At 39.2% G+C, this 27,854-nt stretch overlaps 1 protein-coding gene across 1 annotated transcript; it reads right to left on the reverse strand.

Moving 5' to 3' along the window:
- Positions 1-38: 38 nt before the first annotated feature.
- NLRC4 (NLR family CARD domain containing 4) lies at positions 39-27,651 on the reverse strand. The gene is given in 15 exon segments (XM_055327142.1): positions 39-163; positions 166-387; positions 14,146-14,197; positions 14,199-14,308; positions 14,993-15,085; positions 17,201-17,286; positions 17,288-17,368; positions 22,502-22,629; positions 22,631-22,709; positions 22,711-22,789; positions 22,792-23,346; positions 23,349-23,460; positions 23,744-23,958; positions 24,867-25,127; positions 27,561-27,651. Coding segments are annotated over 15 exon segments (2,289 nt in total).
- Positions 27,652-27,854: the final 203 nt, after the last annotated feature.

Genomic DNA, 27,854 nt, shown 5'->3' on the forward strand with positions numbered 1-27,854 from the left:
CAGACTCTTGCACTGGATAAGCAAAGATTCTTAGGTAACTAGGTTGAAAGTAATGGGGTCCCCAGAGCATTCACGGGCTCAGGATGGCCTTTATTTAAGTTACCATTTAAAAACACCTTAATAACACTAATATCGTCGTCATCAAACTGCTACCCAACAAGCCTACCTTTTTGCAAAAAGTTAACTTCAACCACACATGGCTAAGTTTCCTGACTAATGCTGCATCAGGCAAAAATCTTGTAGTACTGAAGTGAAAAAAAAATAATAATAATTGCTTGAGATTCTGAAATATATTAATGAAGGCAAGCCATCCGTCACTGCTCACACAATTTCCCACCAAATCCAACTGCTGGAAATTTTTCAGAGGATTCTTTTCAAAAAATGCATGTGGGTGAAAAAGTAGAAGTAAGTATGTTAGTTGGAAACAATTCTTTAAATAGAAATGGCTATGTTTGGACCAGTGCTTTGATGCAGAAAGAAATTAGAATTCTCTATTGGTAGGGCATCGATTATCAATGAATCTGCTTCATTATATTTTCAAGTTATATTTTTCCTAAAGTGTAAGGAAATCTGATAGATAGTAATTAGTAGCAGTATAGCAAAGCAATATAAATGAATTAAATATTTTTTCACTTTTCTTGATTCTTCCAGGTAATGGAAGACTGCTTTAAAATTGAGATGTAAGATGGTAGTAAATATTTGTCTCAGTTCTTCAAAACTGGAGTCAGACTTCATCAATCTTAGGTCATTGCCTCTTCTTGAGAAGCAAACACTATCTATTGTTTCTTGGATATGGAGTGTTCCTAACCTTAAACTTGAGTAAGCGAGCCTCTTTCAGTATCTCAAGACTTGGGTTTTGGAGGCTGTCTTTTTTAATGCTCCCTAATGGAACTTCCTCCATTCCTTACAGAATAGGGCACCTCCTACAAAGGGAAGGTGGATATTCTAGGCGTGAAGTCCAAGATAATAGCCTAAGGAATGGAGGAGTCAGAGAAGTAGGTTTCTGGGTCTGAAAGCTTGCACGGCGCAACACCCACCTGCCTGGACTGCTCACCTCTGAAGTGTTAAGAGGGAACCAAAATTCTGTCTTCTGTTAGCCATGGTATAGGTGGGTCTCTTGTTAAACCAGCTTAAGCCTGTGCCCCCCTAACTCATACTGGGCCTTACTTTCTCCTCTCTTCCTCCTTCCCTAAAGGAACCTGTCTTTATTCCCTGTAAGCAGCTTTCTCACTGCTCTCTTGGACCTCATGTTCATGTCCTTTCTGCCTCCGCCTCTTTTCCATTTGCTTCCCAGTATGGCCTGCACTCAGCCAAAAATGCTGGTTGCCACTTCTCATGTCTGTATGAAAGGCTTCTTCCCTAAAGGACAGCTTTTCTCCTTCTCTCCTAGCAGCAGGTTTTACCACCTCAGTGGAATCTAACAATTTAAAGCTGGAATGGGGGAAGCCTGAGTGGCTCAGTGGGTTGAGCATCTGCCTTGGGCTCAGGTTGTGATCCCGGGGTCCTGTAATCAATCCCACATCAAGCTCCTTGCAGGGAGCCTGCTTCTCACTCTACCTATATCTCTGCCTCTCTCTGTGTGTCTCTCATGAATAAATAAGTAAAATCTTTAATAAATAAAGCTGGAATCTTTTCCTAAGCACTGCAATGACCAGGATATGAGGGTTCTAATTTGTCCAAGTCCTTGTTAACACTTATTATCTGTCCTTTTTATCATAAACATCCCTAGTGGGTGGGAAGAGGGGTTTCACGTGGCTTTGATTTGCATTTCCCTGATGGCTAATGATTTTGAGCATCCTTTCTGGCTTATTGATGGTTTTTACATATTCTTTTTTTTTACAGGTGATTTTTAAATTTTTTATTTAAATTTAATTAATGTATAATTTAAATAAATGTAATTAACACATATTAATTTAAGTAAATTAACATATGGTTATTAATTTCAGAGATAGAGTTCAGTGATTCGTCAGTCTTATATAACATCCAGTGCTCATTACATCATGTGCCCTCCTCAGTGTCCATCACCCAGTTACTGTATCCTCCCACCCCTCTCCCCTCCATCAACTCTCAGTTTGTTTCCTATAGTTAAGTGTCTTATGGTTTATATATATTTTTTGGAGAAATATCTATTCATAAATTTAAAAAATGTCTATTCAGATCCTTTGCCTGTTTTAAAAGTTGAGTTATTTATCTTTTTATCAATGAGTTGTAAGAGTTCTTTATATATTCTAGACAGTAGTCCTTTATGAGATACATGATTTGCCGTCATGTAAAGTTGTTCTGCCATTCTGTGGGTTCTTTTTTCACTTTCTTGATGATGCCCTTTAAAGTACAACAGTTTGTAATCTTGATGAAGTCCAATTTATTTTTTTCTTTTCTTACTTGTGTTTGCTTGTTATACGTATCTAAGACTTTGCCTAACCTGAAGTCATGAAGATTTACTCCTAGATTTTCTTCAATATATTTTATAATTTCAGCTGTTACATTTGGATCTTTGATGCATTTATATTTTAGATTTTTTTTTTAAGAGAGAGAGTGAGAGCATGAGCAGGGGGAAGGGCAGAGAGAGGGGGAGAGAAGCAGACTCTCTGCTGAAGGCAGAGCCTGATGTAGTGCTCTATCTCAGGACTCTGAGATTATGACCTGAGTCAAAAGCAAGAGTTGGACACTTGACCACCCAAGTGCCACTAGATCTTTGATTCATTTTTTAAATTATTTTTTATTGGAGTTTGATTTGCCAACATATAGCATAACAAACACCCAGTGCTCATCCCGTCAAGTGCCCCCCTCAGTGCCTGTCACCCAGTCACCCCATCCCCCCACCCACCTCCCCTTCCACTACCCCTTGTTCATTTCCCAGAGTTAGGACTCTCTCATGTTCTGTCATCCTCACTGATATTTCCCACTCATTTTCACTCCTTTCCCCTATAATCCCTTTCAGTACTTTTTATATTCCCCAAATGAATGAGACCATATAATGATTGTCCTTCTCCGATTGACTTACTTTGCTAAGCATAGTACCCTCCAGTTCCATCCATGTTAACCAAATGGTGGGTATTCATTGTTTCTAATGGCTGAGTAATACTCCATTGTATACATAAACCACATCTTCTTTATCCATTCATCTTTCGATGGACTCCAAGGCTCCTTCCACAGTTTGGCTATTGTGGACATGGCTGCTATAAACATCGGGGTGCAGCTGTCCCGGTGATTCACTGCATCAGTGTTTTGGGGGTAAATCCCCAGCAGTGCAATTCCTGGGTCATAGGGCAGCTCTATTTTTAACTCTTTGAGGAACCTCCACACAGTTTTCCTGAGTGGCTGCACCAGTTCACATTCCCACCAATAGTGCAAGAAGGCTCCCCTTTCTCCATATCCTCTCCAACATTTGTTGTTTCCTGTCTTGTTACTTTTCACCATTCTCACTGGTGTCAGGTGGTATCTTATTGTGGTTTTGATTTGTATTTCCCTGATGGCAAGTGATGCAGAGCATTTTCTCATGTGCTTGTTGGCTATGTCTTTGACTTCTTTGGTGAAAATTCTGTTTATGTCTTTTGCCCATTTCATGATTGGATTGTTTGTTTCTTTGCTATTGAGTTTAATAAGTTCTTTATAGATCTTGGATACTAGCCCTTTATCTGATATGTCATTTTCAGGTATCTTCTCCCATTCTGTAGGTTGTCTTTTAGTTTGTTGATTCTTTTTTTCTTTTTCTTTTTCTTTTTTGTAAAGATTTTATTTATTTATTCATGAGAGACACACACAGAGAGAGATGCATAGACACAGGCAGAGGGAGACGCAGGCTCCATGCAGGGAGCCCGACGTGGGACTCAAACCCAGGTCTCCAGGATCACACTCCGGGCTGCAGGTGGCGCTAAACCGCTGTGCCACCAGGGCTGCCCTTGTTGACTTTCTTTTGCTGTGCAGAAACTTTTTATCTTAAGTCCCAATAGTTCATTTTTGCTTTTGTTTCCCTTACCTTCATAGATGTATATTGCAAGAAGTTGCTGTGACCAAGTTCAAAAAGTGTGTTGCCTGTGTTCTCTTCCAGGATTTTGATGGATTCTTGTCTCACATTTAGGTCTTTCATCCATTTTGAGTTTATCTTTGTGTATGGTGTAAGAGAATGGTCTAGTTTCATTCTTCTGCATGTGGATGTCCAATTTTCCCAGCACCACTTATTGAAGAGACTGTCCTTTTTCCAGTGGATAGTCTTTCCTGCTTTGTCAAATATTAGTTGACCATAGAGTTGAGGGTCCATTTCTGGATTCTCTATTCTGTTCCATTGATCTATGTGTCTGCTTTTGTGCCAGTACCACACTGTCTTGATGATCACAGCTTTGTGAACCTAAAATTTAGCATTGTGATGCCCCCAGCTCTGGTTTTCTTTTTTAATATTCCCCTGGCTATTCGGGGTTGCATTTTGAGTTAACTTTTTTGTATGATATGAGGTTGGGGTCCAAAATCATTCTCTCACATGTGGTTATTCAATGGATATATCTACCCTTATTCCAGCACCGTACAGGCTTGATTTCTGTAGTTTTGTAGTAAGTTTTGAAATTGGGAGTAGTATGTTCTTCAGCTTTATTCTTATATTTTTTTAAGAATGTTTTAGCTATTCTGGGTTCCTTGAATTTCCACATGAATTTTACGATTAGCTTGTCAATTTCTACAAAGAAGTCAGTTGCAATTTTGTTAGGGATTACACTGAATCTGTAGATCAATTTGGGGAGTTATTGCCATCTTAACAGTATTAAGTCATCCAGTCCATGACCACAGAATGTCTTTCAGTCGACCTCTTGTTCAGAGTGGGGTCTGCCAGGGTTTCTATTGTAAATTTGTAATTTTTCCTTTTTTAATTGATAAATATCATGGGTGAGATACTAATATTCTCTTTCTTCTTGAAGTTTTACCCACTGATTTTTAGCATCCACGGGTTGATCTTGCCTGTAACAATTATAACTTGGAGGTTTGTCTAATGGTGAAACTAGCCAAAAAATACATATTGGGTTAGTTTTTTTCTTTATAGAAAAAAGTTGAATTATATCTTCAATTTATATTATATTTATAGAGTATTTAGATTTTCTCCTAATTCCTCTTTTCTTTTCTTTTTTTTTTAAGATTTTATTTATGGAGAGAGAGAGCAAATGAGAGAGAACACTAGCCAGGGTCGGGCAGAGGGAGAGAAACAGATGCCCCACGGAGCAGGGAGCCCAATGCCGACCTCAATCCCAGGACCCTGGGATGGGATCATGACCTGAGCCAAAGGCAGACACTTAACTGACTGAGCCACCCAACTGCCTCAATTTTCTCCTAGTTCTTTTTTTTTTTTTTAAGATTTTATTTTTTCATGAGATACACAGAAAGGCAGAGACACAGGCAGAAGGAGGAAAAGCAGGCTCCATGCAAGGAGCCCGATGAGGGACTCAGCCCCAGGACCCTGGGATCATACCCCGAGCCAAAGGCAGACGCTCAACCACTGAGCCACCCAGGCATCCCAGTTTTCTCCTAATTCTTGAATCAGTTTGGGAAATTAACTTTTCTAAAAACATGTCTGTTTCAAATTTGTTGGTATCACAATTGATGGATTTCCGTATCTTTTAAATTTCTGATTAATCAGGGGGTCCCTGGGTGGCTCAGCAGTTTAGTGCCTGCCTTCAGCCCAGGGCGTGATCCTGGAGTCCTGGGATCGAGTCCCACATTGGGCTCCCTGCATGGAGCCCGCTTCTCTCTCTGCCTGTGTCTCTGCCTCTCTCTCTCTCTCTCTCTCTCTCTCTCTCTCTCTCTCTCTCTCTCTCTCTCTGTGTGTGTGTGTGTGTGTGTGTCTCATGAATAAATAAAATCTTTTTTAAAATTAAATAAAGTTCTGATTAATCTATAATATAACTCCTTTTTTGCTTTTGATTTTTTAGAAAAGTTTTATTTACTTTAGATAGCAAGTAGAAGGGGTGGAGGGAGAGTCTCAAGCAGACTCTGTGCTGAGCTCAGAGCCCAACACGGATTTGATCCATAACCCTAAGATTATGACCTAAGCTGAATCTGAGTCAGATGCCTAGCCAACTGTACCACCCAGGCACCCGTCTTTGATATTTTTAAACAAACTATTTTTCTTATAAAAACAGTTTTAGATTTATAGAAAAATTGCAAACATAGTACACAGAGTTCCCATACACTCCATACTTAGCTTCTCCTATTAACATATTACATTAGCACGACATATTCATTGCAATTAATCAGTATTGATTGATACCTTATTAACTTTTTTTAAAAAAAGATTTATTTATTTATTCATGAGAGACACAGACTGAGAGAGAGAGGCAGAGACATGGGCAGAGGGAGAAGCAGGCTCCTCACAGGGAGCCCAATGCAGGACTTGATCCCCAATCCCGGGATCATGACCTGAGCCAAAAGCAGGTGCCCAACCGCTGAGCCACCCAGGCATCTGATACCTTATTAACTTAACTCTGTAGTGTATTGAGATTTCTGTAGTTTTTACTAGTGTTCTTTTTCTGTTTTAGGATCCCATCTGAGATACCACAATACATTTCATCATCATGTCTCCTTATGTTCCCCCTCTTGTGACAATTTCTCAGATTCTCCTTGTTTTTTATTACCTTGACAGTTTTGAGGAGTACTGCTCAGGTATTTTGTAGGATTTGTCTGGTGTTTTTCTCATGGTTAGATTGTGTTTTTGAAATTGGGAGAGGAAGATCACAGATGTATAAAGTGTCATTTTTATTATATGTCCAGGGTACATACTATCAACATGATCTGTGCCTGCTAAAGTTGACCTTGATCACCTGGCTAAGGTGGTATTCAGTTTATCTTCTGTAAAGTCACTCTCTCCCCTTTCTGTACTACCACAGAGGAAGTCACTGTGTACAGTCTACACTTAGGTAGTGGGAGGTATGCTCTACTTTCTTGTGGGCAAACTTATCTATATAATTATTTGTGGCTCTGCATGGGAGATTTATCTCCACCACCATTTACTCATTTATTCAATAATAATCAGTATGGATTCATGGATAATTCTTTTATGCTTTGGGATATAATCCAGTGCAGCTTTATTAATTGTTCCAGTTGTTCAGCTTTACTGTGGGCTCTTTTAGTTGGTTCCTGTGTCACTTTGACTTTCTTCTATTATTGTGGGTGTTTTTTGTTTGTTTTGAGCACTTCCTGACTTTTCTGGGACTACAGGATGCTCTAGGCTTATACATCTCCTGCCCTCATCCTAGAATCAGCCATTTTGTCAAAGTGCCCTGGTTCCTTTTATTAGAGAATGGTATTAGAATCCAAGAGCTAGGTATGCTGAGTGCTTGTTGCTTCCGAAGTATCATTGATTCTAGACCATCTCAGCTGGCAGAGCAAAGAATATATGTACACATGTAAGAAAAACTCAGTTCATTCTAGCTCCTGTTTTACTCCTGTGTGTCTCCTTTACTGCACATACGGAACACTTCAGACCCTTCTGGTCGTCAATGTGTGGAGGCTTTTCCCCACACCACACAATTGTGTGCAACACCAAGTACATGTCCTACAAGTTAACTCAATTCTAACACTATCCACTGGAAATAGGGTCAGATCCCACAGGTTAGGGGCTTAGTCCCAAAGACTGCTTCCATCCTTCAGATGCCAATCGCAAGTGGTAGGTCCATGGATTATCCACAACTTCTGTCTCATTAAGCTACAAATTGGAGGTTCCCATGTGTCCCTCCTCAGGTTTGATTAATTTGCTAGAGCAGCTACAGAACTCCGGGAAACACTTATATTTACCAGTTTATTAAAGGATGTACTAAAGGATACAGATGAGCAGGCCAATGAAGAATTATATAGGGCAAGGTCTGGGAGATCCCAAACACAGGAGCTTCTGTGCCCATGTAGTTTGAGGTGTGCCACCCTCCCGGTACGGATTTGTCTGCCAACCTGGAAGCTCCCTTAACCCTGTGCTGTTAGGATTTTATGGAGGCTTCCTCACATAGACATGATCAATTGCTAATTCAGTTTCTAGCCCCTCTCTATTTGGAGGATGAGGTGTGAGGATGAAAATTCCAAGCTTCTAATCGTGGCTTGGTCTCTCTGGAGACCAGCCCCCATCCAGGAGCCATCCAGGAGCCCACCCAAAGTCACTGCATTGGAGCAAAAGATGCTCCCCTAGTGCTCTTATCACTTAGGAACTAAAAAGGTTTCAGGCATTGTGCTAGGATCTGGGGGAAGAGACCAATATTTATTTATTTATTTTCTAATATCTCACAGTATTTTTTTTCTATATGTAACCATATATATTAAGGTAAACATGAAATGAGTCCATACTGATGTCTCCCATTCTAATCCACAACCACATGGATTATACTAGCCTCCTCTTTTTGCTGTAAATTTCTACTCCAGCAATGAGAAACCTAGCTCCCACCATCTGCCATTCACTTACTTAATCATTCCAGTGGAAATGTATATAGCAGTATCAAAATTGTTAACCTGTACCCCAATGGAATATAACTTTATCAGAATATAGCGCTTATGTACAGTTTTTTGTTGTTGTTGTTGTTGTTGTTTTTTGCCTTTAGTTTTACAGACCACTCATTCCCAAAGTTATTTAGGGCACCATCTTTTTCCCTTATAAGCTCCCTGTGAGCTTATTTCACAATTTGTAATACTGTTAGAATGTTTTGCATTCTTCATTCCATCCTCCAGTTTCCCAGACCTCCTAAATGATTTTTATTTGATTTAATTTTTTAGTAATCTATACCATATGTGGGGCTCAAACTCACAACCCTGAAATCAAGTCACATGCTCTTCCGACTGAGCCAGCCAAGTGCCCTCTAAATGATTGTTTATTTTGCATATATTAAGGCTCACTCTTTGCACTATAAAGTTCTATGGGTTTCAACCATGCATGGTGTCATGTATGCGCAATTACAACATCATGCAGAATAATTGAACTGTCCTAAAAAAAATCCCCTGCGCTGACCAGCTCAGCCCTTCCTCCCATCCTCTTGAGCTCCTGACAATCACTGAACTTTTTTTAAATTGAAGTATAGCTGACATTAGTTACAGATGTACAACATAGTGATTTGATGACTACATACATTATGCAATGCTCATCATGATAAGAGTAGTTGCCATTTGTTACCTATTATTGACTATATTCCCTATGCTGTACTTTTCATCCCCATGACTTACTCATTTTATAACTAGAAATTTGTTCCTCTAAATCCCCTTCACATATTTCACCTGTCCTCCAATCTTTCTTGCCTCTGGTAACCACCAGTTCTCTGTATTCATGACTGTGTTTCTATTTTTTTGTTGTTGTCTGTTCATTTATTTTTTAGATTTAGATCATACGGTATTTGTCTTTCTCAGACTTATTTCGGTTAGCATAATAACTACCCTGTAAGTCCATCCATAGTGTTTCAAATGGCAAGATTTCATTCCTTTTTATGGTTGAATAATATTCCACTGTGTATATACAGCACATCTTTATTCATTCATCTATCAGTGGACACTTAGGTTGCTTTCATATCTTGGCTATTGTAAATAATGCTGCAGTAGACATAGAGGTGCATGTATCTTTCCAAATTAGTATTTTTGTTTTCTTTGGGTAAATACCCACAGTCACTGAACTTTATACTCTTGCAAGAGTTTTGCCTTTTCCAAAATGTCATGTAATTGGATTCATACATTATGTAGCCTTTTCAGACTTGCATCTTTCATTTAGCAGTATGTATTTAAGTTTCCTCTATGGCTTTTAATGGCTTCATAGCTCATTTCTTTTTACCACTGAATAAGATACTATTATTTATAGCTGTACTACAGTTTGTTTATCCATTCACCTATTGAAGGACATCTCAATTGCTTCCAGTTTTGGTGATAAGGAATAAAGCTACTACAAATACTCGTGCCTGTTTCCATTTTGACTAATCATTTATGTCACTCTATCTTTCCTTGATTAGTCTTACTTGACTTTTTTAAAACTCTACACAGGGCTTGAATTCACTACCCCAAGGGCAACAGTCACATTTTCTACCCACTGAGCCAGCCAACGCCCTAGTCTTGCTTGACTTTTATCTACTTTATTACTTTTTAGAGAACCACCTTCAAGTTTTATTAATCTTTTTAGTGTATTTTTATTTTCTATTTCATTGACTTATTTTCTTAGGTATACTATTCTTGGAGCTGATGTTTCTAGCTTCTTACATTAGAAACATTAATTTTCAGTCATCTCTAATATAAATGTTTAAGGCTATGAGAATTTTTATTCAAGCCCTGCTTTTGCTGCCTGCCACAAGTTTTGGTACATAGTGTTTTCTTACCATTCAATTCTAAATATTTGTGTTTAAATTTGTCACTATGAATTTGTAGCATACATATCTGCCAAATTGTGTGATATTCCCCAGTATCCTGAGTATGGGTACAGGAAATGTGGAAATTTAAGGATAACCCAGGCTTAGAATTTTGTCTGGAAAGTACACCCCAACCACTGAATCTAATTTCACACCTCACGTCCACATTTCATTTTATCCCTCCATCTATCTCATTAAGTAGGCTTACTTTAATTAGAGAATCTGTCTCTCATTACACTCTTTCTTCATTTCACTCTTGCGTCTATCACACATGTCCATCATTAAATGTCAATGCCTAAATTGGCTTATGATACTGGGGACCGTGGGAGTGTCATAGGGGACTATAAGAGATGGAAATGGGAGAGGGGAAGGCGATTTACAGACAGCTGAAGCCTGAATTGGCAGAAAAGGCTAAGCATCCCTTTGAGAGTATGGAAGTGCCAATATTATCTTTAATCTGCTGCTCAGAACTATCACAGTTATCCTTCACAATTACCCACAAGCACTCAGTATACTTGCTATATCGGTAATTATACTGGGGCCTTCTTGAAATTGACAAGTGACTGTTCTCCTCATCCAAGTCACTTGAGGGAAAGGAACCACTGCAGGAGGCAAGGTGACACAAATCCAGAGACACATGGGAGCAGAGTGAGCCAGAAGCGACCATGGAAACAAGCCCTGGATCTAGGCTGACATCCTGGGCAGGATATGGATTAGGGTAGTGTTTTTTTCTAAGCTGTGGGGTATCCTTTCCTTTAGAGGAACATGAAATAAATGTAATGGGTTGCAATCAGCAGCTGTTTTAAGTGAAATAGGAGGAAAAGAATAGAAAATAACATTGTGTCCCAGCGTAAGATAATTACTTTCTGTGAGATTTTCTAATGTGTATGTATTAGATCATGAGATAAAATGTATTTATAACTGAGGGTCATAGTAAAAAAAAGTTGAAAACATTCTGGACAAGAGGCTTAAAGCAGAAGTCTAAGTTACATATGAGAGTGCAGAAGAAAGAACATATGGAAATGTGACCAAGGAGGAGATATTTGAATTAGGTCTCTTTTTTTAAGATTTTATTTATTTATTCATGAGAGACAAAGAGAGAGAGAGAGACAGAGACACCGGCAGAGGGAGAAGCAGGCTCCACGCAGGGAGCCCAATGTGGGACTCGATCCGGGGACTCCAGGATTACACCCCGGGCTGAAGGCAGATGCTCAACCGCTGAACCACCCAGGCGTCCCTGAGTTAGCTCTTAAAAGGACTAAAGGGCACTCTAAAGGAAGTGCACGTACAAAGGCATTTTTGGGAAGCAGCAAGAAATCCATGAGCAAGGGACCTCCTGTAGGTAGGGGAGGCATGGCAGAAGAGGAAGGTGAAGAGGAAGGTAAGTGGAGGCTCCATTGTGAACCTTACATCTCTGCTTCTTTATAAAACAAGAATAATGTTATCTTTTATTAGGGATGTCATGATAATTCCACAAGTTCTTCTTCAAAATACTTTGAGAATAAAGTAGTTAGTACTATTTAGTTCCTTTGTAATTTTTACTTGCATTTGGGGGTACATTGTTAACAGCTAAATTTCCAAGAATCACCTGCCTTCTACACTTATTTTTCTCATTTACATATGGAGGCTCTAAGGCACTTGGGCAACTCAAGTCAAATGGCAGATTACTCCCTAGCTCGGTTCTTTTCTCACTAAATATGCCATCTCCTTCTCTGGTCTCATTGGCCAGCCTGAGAAGTGAGCAAATCAGCCAGCTACCTACTTAAGGATTTGAAAGATGCTAAAAGGCCTCGATCTAAAAATGCCTCCCCAACATATGATTCTAATTCTATGCACTCTCCAGTGGTCTCCTTGAAAAGACACCTTCTTTCCAACTTGTCTAAGGTATGAAGTTACCCAACAGGGATTATTTATTATCTAATTACTTAGCCTGGTCACAGAAGCCACCTCCAATATCACCCAGAATAAAGGAGGGACCTGTAAGAATGACACCCAGAATCATATGATTTGATGGGTTAAGGGAGTGGGTAGAGGGGATGGAGGTGGAGTTAGGAATTAAGAGGAAAAAGATCCAGAACTTGAAGCACCATTAGGGAAGACAAAAACCCTTGAGGAGCCTTAGGACTTAAAGCTTTAGGACTTCTCTCTTATGCATCCCTAAGAGAAAAGATTTTAAAAAGAGTAGATGGGGATTTAGTTTTTAATGGGTACAGAGTTTTAGTCAAGGAAGATGAAAAAGTTCTGGAGATAAATGGTGATGGTGGTTGTGCAAGAATGTGAATGCACTTAATACCACAGAACTGTACACTTAAAAATGGTTAAAATTATAAGTTTCACAATATCCTACAAATATATCCTAGACAATCTGTGAGGGAAATGAAGTCAAAACTATTTTCACCAGTCCTTAAGTATATTAGTCAGCCTTCCAAATGGTGCCAATGATCCTCATCTCCTAGTATACACTCCCTTATATTGTCTACCCTGCCCCCACTTCCTGCCACAGTGGATAGGGCTGACCTGGGTAACCCAATAGGATAAAGCAGAAATGACTCCCCAAGGCTAGATCATAAAAGACATTGCAGCTTCCAAATGGTTCCCTCTTGGATCTCTTGCTCTGAGGGAAGTGAGCTACCATATTGTGAGGACACTTGGCAGCCTATGGAAAGGTCCAGGGATGAGAAACAGAAGCCTTCAGCCAAGAGCCAGCATTAACCCGCCAACCCACTGAGGAGCCCCTTGAAAGCAGATTCTCCAGCAGCCACCACATCCTACATCTGTACTTCAACTTCATGACAGAGCTTAAGCCAGAACTACCCAGCTCCCACATTCCTCACCCACCCAGAAATTTTAAGATAATATTTATAGTTATTTTAAGCCACCATTTTGGGGGGTAATCTGTTGGACAGAAATTGATAACTAATACAGAGTGCATGAAGACCCTCCATCAACTGCCTGAGGCTGATGAGATCTTTAATCATTTATATATCTCTATTCTGGGAATATTTCACAGTTGCTTGAAAATATTCAGTGATCCCATTTAGATAAAATTGTACTTAGCTTTACATGTTTTGAACACCCAACAGATATTCCTTAAAAATATTTCCAAAAAAAAATTCCCCAAAATTGGAGAGGCATTGCTGAATCTCATTTTTTAAAAGATGTATTTATTTGAGAGAGAGAGAGAGAGAGAGAGAGAGAGCATGACCAGAGGGAAGAGGCAGAGGGAGAGGGAGAACCAAGCTTCCCTCCGATCAGGGAGTCTGATGCAGGGCTCGGTTCAGTCCCAGGACCCCAGGATCATGACCTGAGCCAAAGGCAGATGGTTAGTCGACTGAGACACCCCAGCACCCTGCATTGCTGAATTTCAGACAGTTAAGGCTAGCAAGAGTGATTCCTAACATAATACACCTTGTCAGGTAATGGAAAAGTTTTTCCTTTAATACTATAGATCCAATGCTTAGAAAACTGAAGATGGGCCAGTATTTTAAGTCATTTTACTCCTTAGAGTGTGTGAACTCTCCTTAAATATATTTGTATAAAAAAGTGAAGGTGGGGCCCCTGACTGGCTCAGGTGGTAGAGCATGTGATTCTTGATCTCAGGATTGTGAGCTCAAGCTCCACATTGGGTGTAGAGATTACTTAAAAATAAAATATTTAGAAAATATAGAGAGGAGGTATATAAACACAATTTTTAAAAGCAACTTAAGAGCTTTGTTAGGGCTAACTCCTTTTGTCTTGGCTGTGTGTGTGTGTGTGGGTGTGTGTGGGTGTGTGTGTGGGTGGGTGTGTGTGTGTACCTACCTAGAATCTAATCTTGGCATCTTGAGTGTCCAGTTTTTCAGCCCAATCTTGACAAACTGGAGGGGGGGGAGCCTCCACTTTCTCCAACAGCCTCGTCAAACTAACTCATATGTCACTCCACCAGGGCAGCATCAGCACAGTTAGCTGTTCCAGGATGTGGAGCCATATCAACATGAAGAATCAGAGAGGAGTGCAGGAATTGAATCCATCTCGAAACTGATGAAGGATTAAGGGCTGTGGGAGAAGGAATGGTCTTTTTCTCTGCAGCCCACTCATCATGGGATGAGAATCTACTTGTGTTTTGGTCAGTATTTTTATGGAAAGTATTAAAGAATATTCAGTGACATACAAATAGTATGCAGAATAGTATAATGAAACTATATTACTAATAAGCCAACTTTCAACAAACATCAGATCAGACAAGCTTGCTTCATCCTCACCTAATTCTTTCTCTTCCTTCTGAATTATTTTAAAGCAAATCTCAGTATCAGTTTTAAAAAAACATAATAATATCGCTATCACATTTTAAAACCATATCACTAACTCCTTTTTTTTGTATCACTAACTCCTTAAGCAGATTTGTCTTTAATATCAATTACTCTCATCACTAGCTCTCTAGAAGTAGGCAACAGGTGGGAACCTCAGGTGCAATGGGCGTATGACTCAAAGCCATTGGCCTGTTCTTCTTATGGGTGGTTTAAGAAATGTCCTTAAAGGACATCTGGTAAGGCACATGTGGTCCAGAAACATCACATCTCAGATGTGAGAAAAATAGAAAACAAATAGCAATGTTTTTCTGACTATCCAGCACCCATATTCAAGTATCCAACTTTGGCTACATTGTCATTCTTACTCAATTTGTGTAGAGAGCTTCATTTCATCATTTTCCAGGTGATTTTCAGATAAGTCAAGAATGCTCAGTTTGGCCAAATTGTGAAGATTCTGAGCTGGACAAAAAATTCAATCCAAAATAAAAAGCCTTTTAGGGAACTACATATGGATTTTTAAATATCCTTAGAAGAATGCTAAGGCTTTATCTTCTTTGTTGATAATATACAAACCATTATTTGACCTGATTAATTAAATTATTTATTCCCAAAGTTATCTGGCTACATTTAACCCTGAGCTCCCATGGCTGTGACTAAATGGACAGATATTTCAGTCCTAAGTTCTGACTAATAAACTTCAGTTCACATAAAACCTAATGCAACATAAAATATAGTTATGTCATTATAGGAAAGTCACTCCATTTCTCCAAGCCTCCGTGTCTTCATCTTTAGAATGAGGAAGTTGCAGTAGATAAAATGTGAGATTGCTTCCAATTCTAAAATGCCCTTATCATGCAGGAGAAACAAAGGAACAACAAAAATAACAAAAAGCAGATGCGATGAGCAACTTTTTGTTGACTTCAGCTTAGATGATTTTGGTAATGTCATAGTTGTGATGTTGATAATGAAAACTTAGAAAGTGAAAAAAACACACAGGTGAGAAAAATAGAAAACAAATAGCAAAATGGCAGATGAAAATCTATATCAATAATTACATTAAATGTAAATGGACTAAACATTGATCAAAAGGCAGAAATAAGACTGGATTTCTTTTTTCAAAAAGCAAGACTCAACTCCATGCTATCTGCAAGAGATGTAATTTCTTGACAAAGACACAAATATGTTGAGGTAAAAAATATGGAAAAGTAGTTTACATGTAAGCATTAATCATAGAATACTATCAGTCTAGCTAACAACTGCTTAGTTCTTTTCTTCACTTTAGATACATATCATGGTTGCTTAATCTAGTTGAAGTTTTTCCTATCAAAGAAGGAAGTGGCTCAAGGGTTGAGCATCTGCCTTTGGCTCAGGGCATGATCCCGGGGTCCCAAGATTGAGTCCCACATCAGGGTCCATGCAGGAAGCCTGCTTCTCCCTCTGCCTATGTCTCTGCCTCTCTCTCTATGTCTCATGAATAAATGAAGTTTTTCTATCAAACTGATAAGAAAAATCTCCACTTAAAGAAGTCAAGTTTTTCATGGATATGAACTTTTGTTATAATTTTACTAATTTTTTCTATTTAAAAAAAATCTTTTTTTTTTAAGTAAGCTCTACACCCAACAAGAGGCTTGAACTCATGACCCCAAGATGAAGAGTCACATGCTCTACTGATTGAGCCAGGCAGTTGCTGTAACTATTATTATTTTTAATCAATCATATGAACCCTTGTCTTAGAGGAAAGTAACTTCTGGGTTTGGTGCTTTAACATAAAAAAAAAAAAAGGAACTTCTCTCAAAAAGTGTACAGCTGCCATTTTTAGTTCTAAATCTGTCACTCCCCAGGGTCAGGTAAAGAAGGAGTGTACTTATCATTGTTTTCCTAGTAGAGGCTAGACAACCTCTTCTGATCATGGGTTTCTCTAGCTTTTGGATTATATTAGCATACAAATGATTTCCTTAGTAGTTTTTACAGATTCCTAGCAGTTTTATATTCTGTTTTAAGAGGGCTAGACCATCTTTTCCTTAAAATATAAATTTAAAAATATTAATTGAACATATCCAGTTTATCTAGATATATGGATCTAGATACTTGGTATGTATACCCTCTGGGAACTCAAAAGACTCAACTCTTATGTTAATGGAGTTAACATTAATTCCATCTTAACAGGGCAATTGGTAAGAACTGGACAGCCTGAGAACATTTAAGGAAATTCTCTCTCTGCTTCTCAATCATTTATTTATCCAGTCATCCAAATATTTATTAGGCAGTTATTATGTAACAGAACATGTGCCAAGTTTCAATTACCTATATCTTGTTTACTTTCTCTTCACCATCTCTTAAAATTATAATATCTCCAATTATTCTGAATTTTTCTCCTAATTCTCCATTTTTAATAAATTTTTATTTAAGTCATGGAGAATATCATTAAAAACAGGCTAAGTACTACCTGGACATCTTTATTATCTTTTCCAGTTTCCCTGAAAATTAAATATTCATTTGAGAGACTTAGCATGCATTAGCATGAAAGTATCACATGTTCTCTTACACTGTTCTCATTCAGTTAATGCAGGCAACAGTTATCTAGGGTTTTCACGGTGTTTGCTGACAGGCAGCAGGAAACTAATTGGATTTCTTCAAGGTCACAGAGTTCAGCTGACAGACTTTACTATGTAATCCATTCCCTTCCCAATATCAGACAAGTGGGTCATATGAAGTAAACTCATCTTCTTCAGGTTTGTCAGACTTTCAGATGCAAAAAGTTGGAAAGGAAATACATTAAGACATGAAGTTAATTTGATTTAAACATAGATTACTAGACTGAAAGGAAGGTAAAGAGCAATTGCACAGAGATCTTGCCATCATGCTCTTTCTGTAGAGACCTTGAGTTATAAAAAGCCAAAGAGAGCTATTCTTTCAACTCACTATCCAATCTCCTGGACCATACAAAGGTCACCTATGTGAAAGTCATTCTTTCAGAAGCATGGAAACACAGGAATGCTTTGTTTTTGTTTTTTTGGCCAGAGATGGGTGTATTCTTTAGCTAAAAACATGTTCTCCAAATATAGCAGAAATGGACTAGAAAATAATAACAGAAAGATAACAAGGAAATCTCCAAACACTCGGAAATTTAACAATAGACTTCTAAAGAAGCATGCATCAAGGAAAACTAGAGAATGTTTTGAAAAATATAGAAATGAAAATATATCAAAATCTGAAACTAACACTGTGCTTAGAGAAAGTTGAATCTATGGTTTAAAATTTTCCAAAAAAGAAATCTGCAGACACAGATAATTTAACCTGCAAATGCTACCAAACATTCATAGAAGAAATAACACCATTTCTATAAAATCATTTCCAGAGGGACGCCCAGGTGGCTCAGCGATTAAGCGTCTGCCTTCAGCTCAGGACGTACGTGATCCTGGAGTCCCCAGATCAAGTTCCGCATTGGGCTCCCTGCATGGAGCCTGCTTCTCCCTCTGTCTGTGTCTCTGCCTCTCTCTTTGTGTCTCTCATGAATAAATAAATAAAATCTTAAAAAAAAATCACTTCCAGAAAGTAGAAGTGGAGGGAACACTTCCCAGCTCTTTAATGATGCTGTCATTAAATGATACAAAACCTAGACCAAAAACATAAAGCAGAAGAAAACTTCAGACCAATATATCACTCAGGAACATAGAAGCAAAACTTCTCAACAAAATGTTACTGAGGATTCCAGCCATATATAAGAAGAATGTTATACTACCACCAAGTGGGCTTCCTACAGGGAATACAGAGCTGTTTCAATATTTGACTATCAATCCATATAATTCAACATATTAACAGTCTAAGAAGAAAAGCTGCATGATCAGTTATATTGAGGCTAGAAAAACATTTGACGTCATCTGACATCCATCCATAATAGGAATTCACAACAACCTAGAATAGAATGGAACTTCCTCAACCTGATAAAAGTCATCTACAGAAAAACTACTTTTGACATCATACTTAGTAGTGAAAGTCTGAATGCTTTGTTCCTCATATCAGGAACAAGGGAGGATTTTTCTTTCACCCCTCCTATTCAACATTGTACTGCAAGTCATAATCAGTGCAATAAAGGAAGAAAATAAAATAAATACAAATTGGAAGGGAAGAAATAAATCTGTTCTTGGAGGTGACATGAAGTGAGTTTAGCAAAGGTGTAGAGTATAAGATCAACTGACAAAAATCAGTTGCATTTCTATATAGCAATAAATAATGGCAACCAATTTTTTAAAATTCTATTTACAATGAAAAAGTTAGGTGTAAATCTGATAAGACATATACAGGATCAACATGATGAAAACTACAAAATGATGATAAAAGAAATTTTAAAAATATAATTGAAAGGGAAACCATGCTCATGGATTGAAAGATTCAACCAAATAAATATGTTGATTCTCCCTAAATTGGCCTATAGATTTCATGTAATTCCAATCAAGATCCCAGGAAGAATTTTTTTTTATTTTTATTTTTTTTCCAGGAAGAATTTTTGATAAAATAAACAAGGTGAAAGACAAGGGAACTAGAATATAAAAAACAATTTTGAAAAAGAATAAAAGAGAAACAACATTACTCAATTTTATGACTTACTGAAATCTACAGTCACTAAGGATGTTGCCAAATGATGAATCAATAAGAGAAGAGAGTCCAGAAATACACCCACATAATTACACTCAAATGATTTTGGACAAAAGTACAAAGGCAATTCAATTCAAACATGAAAGAATAGTCATTTCAATAAAATTAGGACAACTGTATATCCATATGCAAGAAAAATGAACCTTGGTCTAACCATCATAATTTATATAAATGTTAACTCAAATAGATCATAAATCTAAATGTAAAATGTAAAACTTTAAGAAGAAAATGTAGGAGAAAATCTTTCTGACCTAGGGTTAGGCAAAAATTTCTTAGAAATCACACCAAAAGCATGATTTTACAAGCAAATATGGACTGCAACTAAATCTAAAATTTTTGTTCTATGAAAGATACCATTAAGAGAATGAAAAGACTAGTTACAGACTGGGAGAAAATATTTTCAAATCACTTATCTGACAAAGGACCTGTATCCAAAATATATAAAGAACACTCAAAATTCAACATGAAGAAGATAAATTACCCAGTTAAAAAATGGGTGAGAACTTAGACACTTTGCCAAAGAGGTATGTAGTTGGCAAACAAGCCTATGAAAACTTTTTTCACCTTTTACCAGCTAAGTATGATGAAATAACACTGCTCCCAGAATTCCAGTTGCTCCACATCCTCATCAGCACTTGGTGTTACCCTCATCAGCACTTTTTTTTTTCTTTTTTTTTTTTTTATGATAGTCACACACACAGAGAGAGAGAGAGGCAGAGACACAGGCAGAGGGAGAAGCAGGCTCCATGCACCGGGAGCCTGACGTGGGATTCGATCCCGGGTCTCCAGGATCGCGCCCTGGGCCAAAAGCAGGTGCCAAACCGCTGCGCCACCCAGGGATCCCTGTTTTTGTTTTTATTGTAGAGCAGTTAGAGAATGACAAAATTTTAAAAACCCACAAAGGAGGGCTGCCCGGGTGGCTCAGCGGTTTAGCGCCTGCCTTCAGCCCAGGACGAGATCCTGAAGACACAGGATTGAGTCCCACACCGGGCTCCCTGCATTGAGCCTGCTTCTCCCTCTGCCTGTGTTTCTGCCCCCCCCCCCCCGCCGTCTCTGTGTGTGTCTCTCATTAATAAATAAATAAAATCTTAAAAAAAAACCCACAAAGGATATTAAGTCCTTGTGAGAATGCAGAGCAGCTAAACCTCTCATACATTGCTATTAGAAATGTAAAATGATACATACTGGAAAATAGCTTGGAAGTTTCTTAAAAAGTTAAACAAGCACTTATCAAATGGCTTAACAATCCCACTCCTAGGTATTTACTTAAGTGAATTGAAAACTTATTTTCAGGGATGCCTGGGTAGCTTAGTCAGTTAAGTGTCCAACTCCTGATTTCAGGTCAGGACATGATCTCAGGGTGGTAAGATTGAGCCTCATCTGGGGCTCTGTACTGGGTGTGAAGCCTGCCTAAGATTCTCTGTCTCTCTCTCTCCCTCCCCATCCTGATCTCTCTCTCTCTCTAAAAAAGGAAAACTTATTTTCTTTTTTTAAAAATATTTTATTTAAATTCAATTTGCCAGCATATAGTATAACATCCAGTGAGGAAAATTTATTTTCATACAAAAACCTTCATATGAACATTTATAGAAACTCTATTTATAATCACACAAGCGGGAAATAACCTACATGTCTTTCAGAGGTGATAAGATAAACTGTGGCACATCTATACAACACACCACTATTCAGCAAAGAAAGGGACAAACTAGGAAGATTCTGAAGAGACATGGAGGGCAGAAATAGAAACCAACCTTGGGTAGAAATGACAGGGCACTGGATTTTAGCTATAAGAATGAATGAGCACTGATTACAAACTCAAATGTCAACAAGGTCCAGGAAGATAATATTATTACAAGAAGTAGAACAGATGGGTGCTGTGCCCGCATGGAGATGGTGTGTCTTGTCCACAAAGTATAAGAGCATCTCAGGAAGCTCAAGCTGATTGTTACCAAGTGGAGATGGGCATGCAGTTGCCAGACTTACACTTTTCAATAGAAATGAGTGTCCTGTATTTTCACACTGCAATCTCCCAATCGCAAAATGCTGCCAACTCCAGGGAGAGAATCATGAAGGGGATGGGAAAGGGAAGAAGACTTCATTGTAGATTGTTTATAATTTGGATCATGTGAGAATATATTACTCAAAAAATAAATTATAAAAATTAAGAACAAAATATTGGCAAACATTCAAAAGAAAATTCCACACAATATGTAGGCCAAACTCAGCACATGGGCAACCAGTTTGCAAGATCAGTGCAAAGGAATAGCCATCAAGAGGAGCTGGTGAGCTTCCTGAAGCATAAGGTAGCTAATGGAATCCCAGGGACCATGCAGAATCTTATGGAAGGGGTTCTTTCATTGAGAAGGTGGCAAAAATTATCTGTGCAAAAGATTCTAGATTTGTTTAATGATACGAAATTTCCTCCACAGGATGACAAATGAGGCAGAGCCTGATGGGAAATCAATCGTGAATGAAAAGTAATCATAGGTTATAGTCAAGTAGACCAAAGCTCCTGCAGCCCATAGCTTCACACCACAACAGCCCCTGTTCCAGACAACAGGGCTGATCTACACAGAGAAGTTGGTCTACACAGGTAAGGCAGACATTCACCTTTAAGACTATTTTGAATTTGGGGAAAAATCCCCCTTATTCAGAAAGATTGGCCCCACATGTGAGATCTGAAATTTCTTTGTGTTACACAAAATCTGTTACCAAAATCTTCTTTCAAAATGAACGATACTTGAGGGTAGGGTGGGGCTGGGTATGTTCTGCAGTTTCCTGGGTGAGAACCCAGTAACACAATAGCTACCAGCTCCTGCAGGTGATTAGTTTACAGGCTGGATTTCCTCCCAGACCTGAAGCCGGGAGATGTGTCATTTGGCAGAGAAGCAGTGGGAGATGGAGATGCTAAGAAGGGGGATAGGTCAATGAAGACAAGCTTAACCTACCATACACACACACACACACACACACACACACACATACATACACACACACGCACCCCATATAAACTATAGTGCCATTCAGTCAGACTGTATAGCTTCCACTCGGGAATCCTTCCTAGTGCCTCCCAGTATGACAGCTTCCCTAACACAGACCTCTCTCTCAGTCCTCCTACCTCCCTTCCAAGTCCTGACACCTGGTTGAAAGTATTAGAAAATCTAAAGCAAAAAAAAAAAAAAAAAAAGAAAGAAAATCTAAAGCAAAACTATATGATACCTCATATTTCCATGGTGCCCCTGGGCTTGATTATAGCTTAAACTGCTGATGTCTCTAATCCCCTGCAGTTGTGGAGTCTGTAGGTCTTGAAAACTCAGGGTGGTTAGGTTTGTCACCAGTGTGATATATATACTGCTCATCTTCTATGGTGAGGGGACTGGCTTCTACAAGAGAATGAAGGTTCTCACAGGTGCTGAGAACCGAACCTTCCGGCCACACCACCCTGTCTTGTAATGCACAATCTGAGGCTTGTAGCAGGGCTGAATATCTTACCCAGATATTTCGTCTTTTCCTGAAGTCCTGGAGTGCGACCTCCAGAGTCTTGAATTCCTGCCTCCAGCTGAAGAACAAAGACACAGCCCTGCTGGGAATGTGGGTTTCTGAGGTCTCTTCCTGAGTCCTGCTCATGTCTTCTGTAGTCTTGTCCCGTGAGGCCCTAGCTTCTCCTCAGAAGTCAAGTGAAATCAAGTCCAGAGCACTTGCACAATTAGGTAAGTGTTCAAACAAGTCAAATAAGTAATCAGGGATGTTCTCTGAGTTGATATATAAGCTTTTAGCACAAAGGAAATTTTCAAATTCTTTGCTCAGGTGTGATTCAGATATACTCCCATGGAATAAATTAATGCCACATTCTGTAAAGGAATTGATGTTGATGGCTTTCAGAGTTTCTTGCACAGGAGTGTTTTTCACATTTTGCATAGATTCTTACCTCCAGAGAGGCTTCCTCGTGTTGGAGAGCCCCAGGAAGCTACTATGTGGATACACTGCTGCAGGGTGTTTCAAAACAGTCCTGGTGGCTTCAGTAGATGATCCACCCTCATATAAGAGCAGGATGCTATACTTGATGTAATGTCTGAAATGAAAGCCATTTTCTGTAAGTTACTTTCCCACGTGGTCACCTCCTGTGGCTCTTGAGACTTTAGTGAATTGCTGAGTCTGCATCTTGCTGTGATAGTTCCCTGTGTCAGATTCCCCTTTGATGATGCAGGGTCTCTGAAGAGTGTCTAGCGGGGATCCCTGGGTGACTCAGCGGTTTAGTGCCTGCCTTTGGCCCCAGGGTGCGATCCTGGGGTCCCCGGATCAAGTCCCACATCGGGCTCCCGGCATGGAGCCTGCTTCTCTCTCTGCCTGTGTCTCTGCTTCTCTCTCTCTCTCTCTCTCTCTCTCTCTCTCTCTCTCTCTCTCTCCCTGTGTCTATCATGAATAAATAAATAAATAAATCTTTAAAAAAATTCATTGAAGAGTGTCTAGCAGACCATTCAGACCAGCTGCTTCCAATATGTGATGGTGAGGGTCCTTCCTCCAAAGAACAGGTTCTGTGAAGGTGCCTTTCAAATTAAAAATAATGTCAGTATCTTCACCCAGGGGAAAAAAGTTCGGAAAAGATGGGATATGGTATAAAGCCTTTAGATCCTGAGAAAAATCATCTAAGTCTTCTCAATATCTGCTGAGAAAGACTTGGAAGAGAAGAGGAAGGTTAGAAGACTCAATTCTGTGTCTTCCCAGAACTCAGAGTTCAGGACGATAAAGAGGGAGTTATGCCGAGAATCTTCCATAGATGACTTGACTTTCCTTCCCCAGTTCTGAGCTGGCACAAAGGATTCCAAATATTTGCTCTTCCCATTTGGCCTTCTGTTTCCTCTTTTCACCACAGTATCTTTGTCACAGCCCAACGGAAATGGGAGGAGTCTGTGTTTGGGTTAAGGAAAGTGCATGAGAATAGTAGGGATGTGGCTGAGAGAGATGGTTAGGGGTAACTTTCACCAGATCAAGCCTTAACTTTGATTAAAATCTATCATGAAACAAAATAAAAATTATTTCTTTATGATAGTATTATTTAAAATAGTAATTCCTCATTGGACTAAGGAATTAAGAACCACAACTGCACCAACTTCTTGAGTGCATTAACTTCTTTATCCAGTTTGACTTTGAATTGAGACTATACTAAATCAGTAATCCCTGACCCTGGGGGCATCCGGCTGGCTCAGTGGTTAAGAGTCGGTCTTCTGCTCAGGTCGTGATCCTGGAGTCCTGGGATGGAGTTCTGCATCGGGCTCCCACAGGGAGCCTGCTTCTCCCTCTGCCTGTGTCTCTGCCTCTCTCTCTCATGAATAGATAAAATCCTTAAAAAAAAAAAAAAAAAAAAAAAAAGTAATCTCTAACTCTGGAGTGACTTAATTTGGCTTCAACAACAAGTAATCTAAATGGGAGTTTCTTCTGAGAGTGTCTGAGCTTTTCCTTTGCAGAACCAAAACCCACTACCCAGCACTATAAAGAGAGAGGAGAGCAGAGGCCCTCTTATGGGGATAGTCGATCTTCTTTATGGTTTATTCTATTTGTAGAACAGATACAGGAAAATTGGTACTTACTTTGTCCATTCAAATCCTGAAAAGAGGACATTTTCATTTTTCAAGGGATTTGAGATCGAGGTTACAGGATTGGGAGGCCATCTTCAAAGTCATGTGGTTGATCCTTCTCGCAGCATCCTGCTGGACCTTCTCACAGCAAATGATGTTTACTTCTTCTTAATTCAGAGCATTCTACACAAATAGCTCATCCACAATTTGCTTTATAATAGTCATTTTCATCCTTTGAATGATGATTTGACTCTTCTTTATGAAATTCACTGAAGAGATGGGGGGAAATATATTCATTCATTCATTTGTATAAAATGTGCATCTCAGCATCCTATTGCCAGAGCAAATGATCATGCATTCCCACCTCCCACTCCCTCTCCTCAGACCCATCTTGAGTTACGGAAATGCCAAATGCTTGAATTCCAGGCCCTCAAGAAAAGCTCTGCAAAGCCCCTCATCCTTAATCTGAGAGTCTTTGTTGAGCAACATAGATTTTCTTTGGTAATGAAGTAGGGGGAGCAGTCGTGTGCCCCAATACAGAAGAGTCTCTAGGGAGGTCTAGTGGTAAGACTATGGACTTTAAAGTAATGAAATTGGCCTAAGATCTGCCGGTTGCTACTGTCTGTGTAAGCTTGGCAAGTTGCTAACCTTCTCTGAACCTATTCCAGTGCTGTGCTACTAAATATTGAAAAGGCCCTAATTTGTAGCATTTACGTTAGAAATCTTTTCACCATGACTGATTTCAAGCTAACAACATATGTCAACTGGCTAAAAAGAACCATGAGAATTCAACAGTCAGGTTTGACTGAACAGTAAAAACCGGCTCCAGGATACCACTGGTTGCTTATCTGTGCATTGGGTTTGAGAACACTATTTAACTTATGAAGTCATGAGAATTCCTGTATAATATCTCATACAAAGTAATAGCTCAATACATGTTAGCTACTATTTTTAGCCAATTGTTAAAATTTAAATTCAATTAGCCAACATAAAGTACATCAGTTTTTTTCAGATAGTATTTTTTCAGATAGCTACATAAAACACCCAGTGTTCATCACATTACATGCCCTCCTTAATGTCCATCATCCAGTTACCTCATCTCCCCCATCCCTTTCAGCAACCCTCAGTTCACTTCCTGGAGTTAAGTCTGTCATGGTTTTGCTCCCTCTCTGATGACTTTCAATTCAGTTTTCCCTTCCCTCCCCTATGATCCTCTGTGCTGTTTCTTATATTCCACATATGAGTGAAACCATATTCTCTGATAATTATCTTTCTCTGGTTGACTTGTTTCACTCAGCATAATACCCTCCAGTTCCATCCAGGTCAATGTAATTGGTAAGAATTCATCCTTTCTGATGGCTGAGTAATATTCCACTGTATATATACACCACACTTTATACATTCATCTGTCAATGGCCATCTTGGCTCTTTCCACAGTTTGGCTATCGTGGACATTACTGCTATGAACATTGCAGTGCAGGTGCCCATTCAGATCACTGCATTTGTATCTCTGGGGTAAATACTTCTGTCACCACTCAAAAAAGTAGCACATTTCACCACTCATAGAATTTGGTCTTTTCTGTAGGGTATTACTACAAAACAATTGTCTACTGGGGTAAGTAAGCTCTGGCACCTCTCCAAGTCCCTGGAGAAGCTGTGTAACTTCTGTTCCTCACTCTCCAAGGTCTAACCCTCAAACGCAGACTACACTGTACCTGAGCAGCCTTTCATAGCTTGGAGAAATATCTCCCTGGCTTTTCACTCTGAGACACTATCTGCACTAGTTTTCTTCCAGGGCGAGGCTGCTCCTATTTTTCAAATCTTAAGCTTGACTCATGCAAATAGACATGCTCCTCCTTGAAGTCCTCAAGACTCCCTGGTCTGAAAGGCACCATCTGGCACTCACTCCAATCCCCAGGATCCCACCCAGCTTCCCTTCCCATCTGTCGCAATTTCCACTACTAACCTCAGTGGAAATGGTACCACATCCCAGTGCATTTGTCCTGTCAGCAAGTCTCCTCTCTCTCCCTGTAGGGTCTCATCTCTCCTCTTGGCTTCCATATCCTCCCTATGGAGATGACCACTAGGTCTGAGTCTGCTCATGCTCTTCATTTTATAGCTGAAGAAATGTCACCTGAGAGAGACTTCAAAATGTCACAAGGCTAGGTTTTGTGCAGCTATATTTCTTCAGCTATAAAATTAAGGCATCGATACCTTCTCTATTTGGAAGACTCATGAGAAAGATTGAATAAAGTCACTTGGGTCACATACATGAAATGTTTTAAAATTTGAAAAGTGTACTGCTGTGTTAATGGTAGGATGTTCTTATTGTTAACCATGGTGTAACTCCCTCCCTCTGTGTAGATACCACACTCCTCTCTCATTGAGTAACTAGGTGAAAACACTGCTGCTCATTCATTCATTCATTCATTCAGTATTCATTTGTACCAGACTCTATCAAGATCAGCACTATATGGTAGAAGGTTCTGAGATCATGAGCATATCCTCAGTTTGTACTATGCAGTAGAATTGCTACTAGCCACAGGTGGCTCTTGAGCACTTGAAATGTGGCTGGCATGACTGTACAACTGAGTTTTAAATTTTATTTATTTAAATTCACATTTAAACAGATATGTGTGGCTAGTGGTTACTCTATTTGATAGCACAGGTCTACACCCAATCATCAAAGTGGAAAGAGTTACACTTTGGTTGCCACTTAGATCCACACCACGTTTCTTCGCAATGATCTTGACAGGTATAGCTTAGCTCTTTGCTATCTGGCTGGGATGCCATAGCTGAATAGGGAATGGCAGAGGACTGATATTTTAAAACATACTTCTGGTTATTCTTTGTGTAAGTCCTATTCTCTCTGTAATTCTGACTGTGTATCGTGGACTGCCCTGTTTGTAACTGAATTCTCAAAACTACAGAGGAATATTTATTGGGAATTCCACATATAACAGGTCAAAGGAAGGCACAAATTGATTTCAATTCAA

Source organism: Nyctereutes procyonoides, unplaced genomic scaffold (genome assembly GCF_905146905.1).
Source record: "Nyctereutes procyonoides isolate TBG_1078 unplaced genomic scaffold, NYPRO_anot_genome, whole genome shotgun sequence".
Taxonomy (NCBI): domain Eukaryota; kingdom Metazoa; phylum Chordata; class Mammalia; order Carnivora; family Canidae; genus Nyctereutes; species Nyctereutes procyonoides.